Raw genomic sequence first — 14,245 nt, forward strand, 5'->3', positions numbered from 1 at the left:
AATATAGTGTTAGTTACAGAGCAAGCACAGTGCAGACAGACAAATAAAGTTCAAGGGCCATGGCAAGGTAGACTGAGCAATCAAGGGTTTGTCCTTTTCATTTAAAAGGATTGTTCAAAGGTCCTTTTAATTTTTAATTACAGAGTATATCAAAACTGACATTAGGCTTTTGTACGCAAAAGGCATCAAGGGGGCTTGTAAATAAAAAGATCTTAAAGCCAATTCCTAAATACATGAACTAGAAACCTGAAATAAAATGATGTGGGAGACATTCAGCATGTCATGCAGCAATTTGAAGAGAGAGAAAGAATCAGAGTTAATGCTTCAGGTTGGTATCTTTCATCAGCACTTTGCTGCCTGACTTATTGAGTATTTCTCAGTTGTTAGTTTAATTATGAAAGGTACACTATGGAATTAAAGCTCATACATCCACCTTTCAGAAAAATATTCTGCTTTCAGCTGATGTAACAGTAGACATATAGCCATTTCTCAACGGATGCTGCCTGAACTGTTGAGTGGATTTTCCACTTCCATTACAAAGTTGGGTGTGGACTCATCCTGAGCCCCAGTACCTGCATACACATGTTGGGATGAAGGGGTTCGTTCTGTCCTGCCGTGCCCTGCATTACAATGAAATACCCAGATCTAAACAGGAATTGATGCTATTTGATTATGATTTCCTGTGACCTATATCTGGTGAGATGGTTCGAAGTATTATTGACTTTGGTGATTGCTACTCTGCCACGGTGAGTATTAAGAGTTTCCGGTCAGATTCTCAGCACCTGAAACCAAGGATTACGGTCAAAGGTCGCCATACTCCAAGCATTGACAATTCCTTTGTTGTTAAGTCGTGCTAGCTCTGGGCGCCAGCGTTTTAGGCCCAAGAATCCCAGGTGTGTGGAGGATGCAGTGATCTGATTGTCTTCAATTGCTCCTCCCTCCATCCCTAGGGCAGATACACATTCTGAAAGGAAAAAAATTAAAGGTGAATAATCAAAACTCAAAACCACTGACAAACACCGGTGATGTCCCAAAGAGTAGATAAGTTTAACACTATACGAATTCAGAGGTCACTTTATTAGTTACCTCCTGTACCTAATACAGTGGCCACTGAGTATGTTCCTGGTCTTCTGTAGCTGTAGCCCATCTGCTTCAAGGTTCAACATGCTGTGCTTTCCGAGATACATTTCTGCACTCTGCTGTTGTAATGTGTGTTTATTTGAATTACTGTCACCCTCCCATCAGCTTGAACTAGTCTGACAATTCTCCTCTGACCTCATCATTAACAAGGAACTGGCGCTCACTGGATGTCCTTACGAAGGGTCTCAGCCTGAAACGTCGACTGTACCTCTTCCTAGAGATGCTGCCTGGCCTGCTGCGTTCACCAGCAACGTTGATGTGTGTTGCTTGAATTTCCAGCATCTGCAGAATTCCTGTTGTTTGTGGATGTTTCTTTTTTGTTTTTTGCACCATTCTCTGTAAACTCTTGAGACTGTTATGCGTGAAGATCCCAGCAGGAGAGCAGTTTCTGAGATACTCAAGCCACCCTGTTTGGCATCAACAATCATTCCACAGTCAAAGTCAATTAGATTACATTTCTTCCCCATTCTGATGTTTGGTTTAAAGAACAACTGAACCTCTTAACCATGGCTGCATGTTTTTATGCATTGGGTTACTGCTGCATGATTGGCCGATTAGATATTTGCATTAACAAGCAGGTGTTTAGATGTACCTAATAAAGTGGCCACTACCAGGGTGCAATGAAATTTCTTGCTTCTGTGAAGCTGGCAGAGTAGGTAGTGTACATGGCTATAATAAGTAAATGCATGGTAAAAATCAAGTGTTACTGGTTAAAAAAACACAAAAGATTTTGCAGATGCTGGCAATCCAGAGTAACACACAAGAAATAGACACAAAATGCTGGAGGAATTTAGCAGGCCAGACAGCGTCTATGGAAAAGAGTAAACAATTGACACTTCAGGCTGAAAACCTTACATCGTTCAGCCCGAAATGTCGACTGTAGTCTTTTCCATCGATGCTGCCTGGCCTGCTGAGTTCCTCCAGTATTTTGTGCGTATTTATTTGATTTCCAGCATCTGCAGATTTTCTCTTGTTTGTACCACACAAGGAGGTACTCAGCAGAGCATGTAGCATCTAAGGAGAGGAATGGACAGTCGACTTTCAGGCCATCAGCCCTGAGTGCTTCCAGTATCTTTCGTGTCTTACTGGCTACCCACCCAGGGTCGATCAGGCCTTAGCTTGCGTCCCAGCTGCATTGGTCCACGGGTCACACAACTTGACCTACAGCCATCTGGAGGCTTGCTCAGCAGCCTCTGTGATGGTCCTGATGGCTCTTTTCTATGTAGCCCCCGTAATGCCAAGGAGAGAGCAGGTTCGGTACAGCAAGCAGCAGCAAAATCTCTACACACCACCTCTACAGGCTCACATTGTGCTCCCCACCCCAATCTCTCACACTGCTCTACGAGCTCCTGGTATCTGACTTTCTTACATTCAAACGCCTCCTCAGTCTGGTCTTCGATGACATGAGTATAGTTGGAGAAAACAAAAGAGGAATGGAGCTCTGAGGTTTCAGGAAGAAAAGTATATTAATAGGCAGTTCATTGAATTCTAAAGTTGAATGCAAGAGAAGCTCCTTGAAACGTTTATGTTCTCTTTGCTTCAGAATCACATCCTTGACGTCCCCTTTAATCTGAAAAAGAGCTGACTGTTAAAGTGAATTAGCATACTGAAAGGAAAGACCAACCCAAGGATAACTGAGTTTGCACTAAGGGGCAAGCACAATGACTATTGGCTTTATAGTCTGGTTCCTCCACATTCCAATCACTCGCAAAGCTAACAAATCATTGTCTCCATAAACCCACACCTCAGTAGCAGGGTACATTCCTTTGATCACTTCACGAACCATTCAGTTCCAGGAGAATAAAGGTGCAAAGAAAACTGCAGCCACTTTCATTTATATCTCAGTTATATTTTAAAAGCTCTTTAAAACTTTTTATCCTTTGACCGATATTTGTCAACAGCCCCAACTATCCCCTCTGTGAATCCCCCTTTCTGTTTGTTCATGCTCAGCTGGAGGAGGATGGGATGTTGTGTTAAGTGTGAGGTGGGTAACAGGAGGAAAGCTGGGGGCAGGGGTGAGGAAATTGCAGTACTGTAAGGTAATACAAAGCTGTGGTGAATAGGAGGAGGGGCCTGGTAACAAGAACAACCTGCATTTATCCAACACTTTACACATGCAAAGTATCTGATGCTAGTTCACAAGAGAATCAGCAAACAGAAATTGAAGGGAATTCTCAGAAGGTGATGTTGGGGCCACACTAAACTTGCCAAAGGGTAAAGCTTTTAAGAAGTATTTTGATGAGGAGAGAGGGGGAGAGAGCAGAATCTCTCTATGATACCTAAAAGACTGGCTTGTACTATCATCGGGCTTTTATGGTGGAATGAGGCTGGATCACAAACAAAGAGAAAACCTGCAGATGCTGGAAATCGAAGCAATGCACACAAAATGCTGGAGGAACTCAGCTGGCCAGGCAGCATCTATGGAAAAGAGTAAACAGTCGATGTTTCAAGCCGAGACCCTTCATCAGGACTGGAAAAATTAGATCAGAAATCAGAGTAAGAAGGTGGGGGTGGGGGGAGAAGTACAAGGCAGTAGGTAGTAGGTGATAGGCAAAACTGGAGAGGCAGAGGGGGTGAAGTAAAGAGCTGGGAAGTTGATTGGTGAAAGAGATAAAGGGCTGGAGAAGAGGGAATCTGACAGGAGAGGGCAAAAGGACATGGAAGAAAGGGAAGAGGGTGGAGCACCAGAGGGTGATAATGGGAAGGTAAGGAGATAAGGAGAGAGAGGGAGATGGGAATGGAGAATGGTGAAGAGGGGGTGTGACAATTACTGTGAGTTCAGGAAATCTTCTCGAAGAGGGGTTGGAGTTGGAGACTGAGAGTGAGAAGTGGGGTTTTCATTCAGAAAATCTGGGAATGACTGGCATATCAGAGGATTTTGGCATTGGATATGGAGAGAGAGTAGGAACATGGAGTTATCTACAACAAAGAATAGGAATTTTTAAAACCAAAACATGGAGCCAGTGTAGATAGATAGCAGAGCTAATAAAACAGGGCAATGCCCACTTTATCATTAGCAGCAGAGTTCTGGATGACGTCAAATTAAGAGTAAAATGAAGGAGGAGTATCTCAAATGTGGAAATAGCAAAGGTATGAGGAGTGTCTGAGCAGTTGGTGGGTTCGATCAGCATTTGAACTGCATGCATCTTTCATGGAAGGATGTTTAAAATATAGCACAAAAATATCACCCCCAAAGAAAAAACCAAGTGTATTACTATAACACAGACAAAATGCTGAATGAACTCTGTAGATCAGGCAACATCTACGCAGGGGAATAAACGGTCAACATTTTGGGCCACGACCCTTCATCAGGACTGGAAAGAAAAGGGGAAGAAGCCAGTGTAAGAAAGTGGGGGAGGGGGGTGGAAGGAGTACAAGCCGGCAGGTGATAGGTGAGACCAGGTAAGGGAGAAGGTGGGGGAGGGGAGAATGAAGTAAGAAGCTGGAAGGTGATAGGTGGAAAGGATAAGGGTTGAAGAAGAGGGAATCTGATAGGAGAGAACAGTGAACCATGGAAGAAAGGAAAGGAGGGGCACCAAATGGAGGTGATGGGCAGATGAGAAGGGTGAGAGGGAACCAGAATTGGAAATGGAAAAAGAGAGGAGAGGGAGAGGGGTGGGGAAGAAATAACCAGAAATTAGAGAAATCAACGTTTCCAGCTTCTGTACAGTCTCTTGTGTTTATGAATTAGTGCAGACAGCACGTAAGCTGCTAAGTAGCTGGAGCCTAATTGATAATCGACAGGCTCGATCCAAGTATTGACCAGCTCTTGGAGCTGGAATCCCCTGGTAATGAACAATCACAGAAAGCTGAGATGATTCCCCTCTTCAAACCACCTCATCCTAACTCCAGACCATTGAAAGATTAAAGCAAAATCCCAAAGACAGTGTAACGCTTTACAACGCCAGTGACCCAGGTTCAATTCCTGCCACTGTCTCCGTAAGGAGTTTGTATGTTCTACCCACGCCCTTATGTGTTTCCTCCAGGTGCTCTGGTTTCGTCCCGTATTCCAAAGGCATACAGGTTAGTGTTAGTAAATTGTGGGCATGCTATCTGGCACCGAAAGCAAGGCGACACTTGCAGCCTGCCCCCAGCACATCCTCGGACTATTTTGGTTGATGACAAGATCAACGTATTTCACTCTATGTTTCAATGCACACGTGGTAAATAAAGCTAATCTTTGCTCTGTTCAATAAAAAGAGACTTGTGCTCAATTCCAATATTATATGTCCATTGAGCAAACCTTTAGTACAATAAAGATAAACTCTTGACCATTAGAGTTTATCTTTCTGCCTTCTCCCCGTAACCTTTGACACCTTTACTAATCAATAACTAATCAATCTCTGCTTTAAATATACCCAATGACTTGGTCTCCACAGCAATGTTCCCTTGAAGGTGTGCATGTGTGTGCATGCACACAGCTTTTGCTACTAACGCACAAAGGAATTTAAACTGCGCACAAAAGGTTGTCACTCACTGCACTGTTGGCATGTAAAGTTTTTTTTCACAATCGTACACGATCACATTTCCTTTTCCGGTTTCTGACGCAGATGTGAAAAGACTGACATTATTACATGCTATCGTTTAGTATATGATAAATGAGACCCATTGATATGTTTTATTTTATTTGTTTTAAACAATGAGCAATAAACTACTTGGTGATCTATTATGCTTGGAATAGCTTCAGGTTTACTTCCACTTAAAAATTCAGTGCGTACATGTTGTTGTCACTGGGCAAAAAATTGCACAGCACAAGATTTTTGCACACAGTGGTCACTGCAAATTAGTGGGAACATTGCTCCACATGGATCCATGGCAAAGAATTTCCAGATTCGCCATCCTCTGGCTAAAGAAATTCCTTCTCATCCCTGTTCTAAAGGGGTGCCCCTCTATTCTGAACTGTCCCTTCTGGTCCGAGACTCCCTCACTATAGGAAGCATCCTCTCCATGTCCATGCTATCTGGGCCTTTCAATATTTGATTGACCTCACATTACCCCATCATGGCCTTATTGCCTAACTGCACCGCAGTTAGTCCCCGTAACTATAACACTATTTTCTGCATTCGGTCAAGATGAAGCCACACTCAGGTTGGAGGAACAACACCTTATATTCCGTCTGGGTAGCCTCCAACCTGATGGCATGAACATTGACTTCTCTAACTTCTGTTAATGCCCCACCTCCCCTTTGTACCCCATCCCTTATTTATTTATTTATCATTATTAATTTTTTCTTTCCCCCTTTTTTTCTCTTTTTCCTCCCGCTGTCCCTCTCACTATAACTCCTTGCCCATCCTCTGGGTCTTCCCCCCCACCTTTCTTTCTCCCTAGGCCTCCCGTCCCATGATCCTCTCCCTTCTCCAGCCTCGTATCCCTTTTGCCTATCAACTTTCCAGCTCTTGGCTCCATCCCTCCCCCTCCTGTCTTCTCCTATCATTTCGGATCTTCCCCCTCCCCCTCCCAGTTTCAAATCTCTTACTATCTCTTCTTTCAGTTAGTCCTGACAAAGGGTCTCAGCCGGAAACGTCAACTGTACCTCTTCCTATGGATGCTGCCTGGCCTGTTGCATTCCACCAGCATTTTCTGCGTGTTTTCTGCATTCTGATATTGCTTTTCCCATTGTAATACCTGAATGTACCTGAGTTTTGAAATTATCTGTATGGACAGCATGCAAAACAATTTTTTTTCTCTGCATCTTGGCACACACAATAATAAGAAACCACTTACCAATTACAAATTAAGGCAAGAAACATCAAAATGGAGAACTAAATCAGTGCTGGGAAGAATTATTTCCAAAAACTGTTCAAGTTAGGCACAGAGTAATGATGCCTCTACTCTGACTCAACAAGGTGACCCGTCATAGAGAATATTGATACTGTCTATGACAGGGTACCTTCCTGTGTAAGAGCAGAGGAACCATTAACAAGAGAAAATCTGCAGATGCTGGAAATTCAAGCAACACACACAAAATGCTGGAGGAACTCAGCAAGCCAGCCTGAAGACCTTCCTGTCGAAGGGTTTTGACCTGAAACGTTGCTTATACTTCTTTTCCTTAGGTGCTGACTGGCCTAATCCCCAGGGCCAGATGGTCTGCATCCCAGAGTGCTTAAGGAAGTAGCCCAAGAAATAGTGGATGCATTAGTGATAATTTTTCAAAACTCGTTAAATTCTGGACTAGTTCCTGAGGATTGGAGGGTGGCTAATGTAACTCCACTTTTTAAAAAAGGAGGGAGAGAGAAACCGGGGAATTATAGACCGGTTAGCCTAACGTCGGTGGTGGGGAAACTGCTGGAGTCAGTTATCAAGGATGTGATAACAGCACATTTGGAAAGCGGTGAAATGATCGGACAAAGTCAGCATGGATTTGTGAAAGGAAAATCATGTCTGACGAATCTCATAGAATTTTTTGAGGATGTAACTAGTAGAGTGGATAGGGGAGAACCTGTGGATGTGGTATATTTGGATTTTCAGAAGGCTCTTGACAAGGTCCCACACAGGAGATTAGTGTGCAAACTTAAAGCACACGGTATTAGGGGTAAGGTATTGGTGTGCGTGGAGAGTTGGTTAGCAGACAGGAAGCAAAGAGTGGGAATAAACGGGACCTTTTCAGAATGGCAGGCGGTGACTAGTGGGGTACCGCAAGGCTCAGTGCTGGGACCCCAGTTGTTTACAATATATATTAATGACTTGGATGAGGGAATTAAATGCAGCATCTCCAAGTTTGCAGATGACACGAAGCTGGGGGGCAGTGTTAGCTGTGAGGAGGATGCTAAGAGGATGCAGGGTGACTTGGATAGGTTGGGTGAGTGGGCAAATTCATGGCAGATGCAATTTAATGTGGATAAATGTGAAGTTATCCACTTTGGTGGCAAAAATAGGAAAACAGATTATTATCTGAATGGTGGCCGATTAGGAAAAGGGGAGGTGCAACGAGACCTGGGTGTCATTATACACCAGTCATTGAAACTGGGCATGCAGGTACGGCAGGCGGTGAAAAAGGCGAATGGTATGCTGGCATTTATAGCAAGAGGATTCGAGTACAGGAGCAGGGAGGTACTACTGCAGTTGTACAAGGCCTTGGTGAGACCACACCTGGAGTATTGTGTGCAGTTTTGGTCGCCTAATCTGAGGAAAGACATCCTTGCCATAGAGGGAGTACAAAGAAGGTTCACCAGATTGATTCCTGGGATGGCAGGACTTTCATATGAAGAAAGACTGGATGAACTGGGCTTGTACTCGTTGGAATTTAGAAGATTGAGGGGGGATCTGATTGAAACGTATAAGATCCTAAAGGGATTGGACAGGCTAGATGCAGGAAGATTGTTCCCGATGTTGGGGAAGTCCAGAACGAGGGGCCACGGTTTGAGGATAGAGCGGAAGCCTTTTAGGACCAAGATTAGGAAAAACTTCTTCACACAGAGAGTGGTGAATCTGTGGAATTCTCTGCCACAGGAAGCAGTTGAGGCCAGTTCATTGGTTATATTTAAGAGGGAGTTAGATATGGCCCTTGTGGCTACGGGGGTCAGGGGGTATGGAGGGAAGGCTGGGGCGGGGTTCTGAGTTGGATGATCAGCCATGATCATAATAAATGGTGCTGCAGGCTCAAAGGGCCGAATGGCCTACTCCTGCACCTATTTTCTATGTTTCTATGAACCATTACTCTGTGCCTGATTTGAACAATTCTTGGAAATAATTTTATATTCATATATGAGTTAGTAAAGAAAGGTGGGATGATAGCCCCTTCAATTTGTCATAGTCAAGTCAAGAACACCATGAACCCAACAATTTCTGTGAAACGTTGGGTGCACTTTAGACTACCCGCAGTCCCATGTCATAGCTAGCATAGGGAGAGATGGTAATTCTGACCATCAGCTCCTTGGGAAGTGAGTCCAGATCCCAGACATGAAGAGGAAAATATCTAACCTACATCTCTAACCTGTCCCCACCCCCTCCCCCCAAAGTTGTGATCTGATGAGTAGCAGAAGACTCACCATGCTGGCAGGACCTTCCAATGTACGGAGACGGACAACTGCATGAGTAATCTGCATCGAGGTCCACACAGCTCCCTCCATTTTTGCAAGGCTGGGAAGCACAGTCATCGATATCTGAAAAATATATACATTGGACAGTTATAATATTTATTGTATGAAAGCACCATAGACGGTTTGTACCAAACCCCCCCCCCCTTTGCTGCATTTATATCCAAGCCTTTGGACACTCAAATTATCTGCACCCCTGGAGTCAATAAAACCTTCTCTATATCTCTCTTTCCGAAGGGTTAAACACATGACGTATTTGTACATTGGAGAAAAATGCAAACTTCAGGAGAAATCCAGCAGACAGGCAGCATAGTAGAGGGAAATTAGTATGAATATAAAGAATAGTAGGCAGTCAACATTTTGCGTGAAGACCCTTCGACTGGACAGCTAACTAAATGAATCGTGAGGTTGTCAGGTTTATATACGGAATACTGTAAACAAACTCTTTGTTGTGAATAAACATTTTTATTCAAAGGTTCACCATTCTGTAACTGTGAGTGCAAGTGGAATTTACCAAAACTCAAGGAACATCCAAGCTTCAATTTAGTTTATGTTAAAAAGTCTCCTTTTAAACTACTTTTCCAACAAGCGTTAGGTTTTGTTTTTCCGTCACCTTTCAGATCCTTTCCTTTTGTTTTTGATTTACTGTATTTTCACCAAGTGCATTTCTGTAATAAAGTTGCCGGGCTATGCAAGTTACACAGATCAAAGTTGCTGGTGAACGCAGCAGGCCAGGCAGCATCTCTAGGAAGAGGTACAGTCGATGTTTCAGGCTGAGACCCTTCGTCAGGACTAACTCTTCCTTCAGTTAGTCCTGACGAAGGGTCTCAGCCTGAAACGTCGACTGTACCTCTTCCTAGAGGTGCTGCCTGGTCTGCTGCGTTCACCAGCAACTTTGATGTGTGTTGCTTGAATTTCCAGCATCTGCAGAATTCCTGTTGTTTGGGCTACACAAGTTGTTTTTTCGCTGTCCTTATTGAGATCAATAGGTCAGGTAAAATATTGTTTTATCCGATTTGTATTCCAGAAACCTAATCTAACAAAAGGGAATAGGAGTTCAAATCCCATTATGACCCACCCATTATCATAAATTCACTTTGGGTCTTATGTAAGGATAGATAATTTGGATATAAAATTATACCAGGGGTAATTGATAAGTACGTGGCCTAAGGTAGAAGGAGATGAGTTATACAGCTCTCGTTACATGCACATGTAGGTCAACTCTTTGAGTGATAATGTAGAAAGTTTGAAGTTAATAACTCATCTCCTTCTACCTTAGGCAACAAACTTATCAATCACCCCAATGAGTTATTAACTGATGAGTTATTAACTTCAGACTTTCTGCGTAATCACTCAAAGAGTTGAACTGCATGGGCATGTAACCAGAGCTGTATAATTCATCTCCTTCTACCTCAGGCCACAAACTTATCAATCGCCCCTGCCGTGGACACTTTCTGGAGGTCCAAGATCCGTATGCTCCACGACCACTAGACTAAGTGTGTAAATGTAGGAGGGGACAATGTTGAAAAATGTGTTAGGTTTCCTAAAATTGACTCCTTCTACCCCAGGCCATGAACTTATCAATCACCCCTCATAGTATCAGTAAAAGTGATCCAAAGCTGTTGAGTTGTGATTAAAAACCCTACTGGTTCACTGAAGTTAGCTTGGCTTCCTTGTCCTGCCAGGTCTGTTTGTGATTCTGGTCCGCACTGCCACAATTTGACAAATGCTATCTACCCTAGAAAAACAAAAAATTGTCATAAAATTTTAAGGAATTGTTGATGGGCAGTAGGTTAATCGATCATTGTAAATTGTCCCATGATTAGGTTAGGCTTAAAGCAGGGGTTGCTGGATAGCATGGCTCAAAGGGCCAGAAGAGCCTATTCCGCGCCATGTCTCAATAACATAAAATTAAGTAAATTCAAAAGATAACTTGTACCAATGATCAACTGATCAGAATGCCACTTTGTAAAGCACCTTTCTTAATTTGTTTTTTTTAAGCTTGGAAAAAATAACAAAGAACTTAAGCTTCCCAACAAGGATTTTCCAAACTCTTCAAAAGATATCAAAATTAATGGAGGAAGGACAACTTGCTGTATCACAGTTCCAGTGACCAAGGTTCAATTCTAATCCTGAGTTCCTCTGTGTGGAGACTGCAGCTATTCCCTGTGTCGACGTGGGTCTCCTCTGTGTGCTTCAGTTTTCTTTCAAGTCCCAAAGACACGCAGGTTAGTAGGTTAATTGCCTGCTGCAAATTGGCCCCTGACGTGTAGGTGAATAGCAGAGTCTGAGGGTGGGGGACTTCATGGATGTGTGGGATGACTAATATGGGATTAGTGTAAATTTTAGTGTGGATTAGGGGTTCCCGACCTTCTTTATGCCAATATCATTATGCAAGTGGTGCTTGGACTCCAGGTTGGGAAACCCCGGTGTAGATGGCTGCTTGATGGTTGGTGTAGAAACAATGGTTAAAGAGAATATTTATGTACCGTTTGACTCTGCTATTATTAACAGAGGAGATGGAAATGCTGTTGATTTCCATACAAATAATAACTAGTGACTTCGGGCAGCAATGCAACTTGGACCTGTATTACCTGCCTGAATCACAAATTTGGTATCAGAAGTGGGATGTTGATTGGATCCGTGCATATGTAGACAATCAGTTAAACTCCTGTTTCCTGGTCTATCAGGTCTGCATTTTGAATTTAATCTTCAATGTATATTTAAATCTAAAGGCTAGTGGCCGAAGTCAGTTAATTGCTACCTACACTGTGATCAATGCTGACTGGCAATTCCTGCGATGCTGCTGGTACCAAACTGCATCAATCTCTACCCTTCCTTTGGGTTCATCAGAGGGGGAGCTTGCTACATGGGCAACAGTTTGCGCTCCATATTGTACTGCCCAGGCTTGCGTATCTAGACAGCTAGGATACAATATCCACAGTCAACTCCGACTAACGGAGACCCTCACCTCTGCTAACCTCAAAAATCGCTCCAACACTCTCGATCTCCATACAAATAATAGTTAGTGGCTTCGGGCAGCAATGCAACCTGGACTTATCCATTACTTGCCTCAACTGCAAACACAGCCTTGCTTTGTGAGCCATAGTCAGGATTGGGGCCTCTCTGGTAATAAAGGTAGCTTCTACCCCCACTACTGTAAGACTATTAAATAGGTCCCTTGTAATGATGAATTGGACTCCTGACCTCACAATCTACCTAGTTATGATGAGACTGCACCTTGTTTATCTACACTGCACTTTCTCTGTAACCATTGCAGTTTACTTTGTAGTATTATATGGTTTTACCTTGTTCTGCTTCATGTACTGTGTAATAATCTGGTCTGCATGAAAAGTATGCAAGACAAATTTTCACTTTATCTTGGTACATGTGACAATTCCAGTTTCAAACTCAGCCAGCTCTATCAGGGGCACAAATGTCCCCACCATCAAGGTCATTTTCAAAAGGTAGTGCCTCAGGAGAGTAGCATCCACCATTTAGGACTGTCACGATCCAGGATACGCCCTCCTCTCATTACTACCATCAGAGAGGAGGTACAGGAGCTTCAAGATACACATTTAACGTTTTAGAACAGTCTCTTTCCCTCCACCATCCGATTTCTGACTGCTCCATGAACACTACTTCACTATCCCTCTTTTGCACAATTTATTTTAACTTCTATTGTGACTTCTAGCAAGTTTTTATGTCTTGCTTCATACTGTTGCCACAAAACAACATATTTCACAATATACATTAGCGGCAACAAACCTGATTCTGATTCCTCTGACCCCATTACCAAGTAAAACGCAACACCATTTTCCAGAGGGTGACAGAGAGAAGCTTGCAAACTGATTTATTACACAAGAACATAAGAACATAAGAAATAGAAGCAGGAGTAGGCCATCTGGCCCGTCAATCCTGCTCCACCATTCAATAAGATCATGGCTGATCTGGCCATGGACTCATCTCTGCCTACCTGCCTTTTCCCCATAAGCCTTAATTCCCCTACTATGCAAAAATCTATCCAACCTTGTCTTAAATATATTTTCTGAGGTAGCCTCCACTGCTTCATTGGGCAGAGAATTCAACAGATTCACCACTCTCTGGGAAGTTCAGTTTAGACAGTGGAGGAATTTATTATCCACAGTTCTGCTGTTTTTTTAAAGATTTCTCATTGTAAGGTTTACCATAAATGCCTCCCAGCGTCTGCTTTGCTATGGCCTATTCCAATTACCAAAAACATTTGAAGATGCACTTCTTAACCAGCCCTGATGTGAATCGTTCAGTAGTTTGTTAGCATGCTCCATTTATTGGGGACTTATAGTTTAACTTGAAATACATTGAAGTATTTAAGTTTTTCAACTCCGCCAATTCTCACAATGCTTTATCTTTTTCCTACGCTCATAGCCAAAGTGCATTTCCTCTGGACACAGTCTTTGGAGCCGATCATTCAGTCTCATTTTCCTTCTCAGCAGCTTTTACTCCTGATATAACAAAGAGTCATTCCAACCTCCATGAAAAATACTGTTTCCAGTGAGAATTCCCTTGCCTCTGGTTACCAAGAAGCTACAGCCAAAGAGTAACAATATAGACTCACAGCTCAATAACATCTGACAGCCAGGTGGGGTTTTAACTAAGGATGGCCGTTCTTAACAAACTTCAGTGGGAGCGCTACGTGTGTAAACCAAGCTCCAGTAAAACAGCTTTTAACCTCAGTCTCAGGGTTGGGCTCTAAATTACATGAGAAAACGGTTGCTTAATTCTCCAAAAATGGCAACGTGCTTTTCAAGTGCTGAAATATTTTCAGGATACATTAAATATTGGAACCTTGCAGAAACCTGCCCTTTCTCTGCATTAATTTAGATTCCATCCTTCTCAAATGATTAACTGTCAATCTCTTGTTAAATTACTCAGTGTTCAAATGTCCCGGTATGAGAGTCCAGGGAATGTGCAGTTAAGGGTTCCCTTTGTAACACAGGCCTGTTTAAACTAAATTGTATTGGACTAGTGACTGTGCTGTAACCTGTGATAATATAAAGCTCCCTTCCAAAGTGTTCCATTGTAATGTC

General features: G+C 42.9%; 1 protein-coding gene across 4 annotated transcripts in view; it reads right to left on the bottom strand.

The window, feature by feature from the left end:
• The window catches only part of LOC140209706 (EGF-like repeat and discoidin I-like domain-containing protein 3), a 125,408-nt gene that overhangs the window by 22,357 nt on the left and 88,806 nt on the right, over positions 1-14,245 (bottom strand). For all 4 annotated transcript variants that reach the window (XM_072278113.1, XM_072278114.1, XM_072278115.1 and 1 more), the window contains 2 exons: positions 9,129-9,242; positions 783-964 (listed from right to left, as the gene is read on the bottom strand). In XM_072278113.1, coding sequence (XP_072134214.1) covers positions 783-964; positions 9,129-9,242 — 296 coding nt within the window. The remainder of the gene's footprint in view (positions 1-782; positions 965-9,128; positions 9,243-14,245) is intronic.

Source organism: Mobula birostris, chromosome 14 (assembly GCF_030028105.1).
Source record: "Mobula birostris isolate sMobBir1 chromosome 14, sMobBir1.hap1, whole genome shotgun sequence".
Taxonomy (NCBI): Eukaryota; Metazoa; Chordata; class Chondrichthyes; order Myliobatiformes; family Myliobatidae; genus Mobula; species Mobula birostris.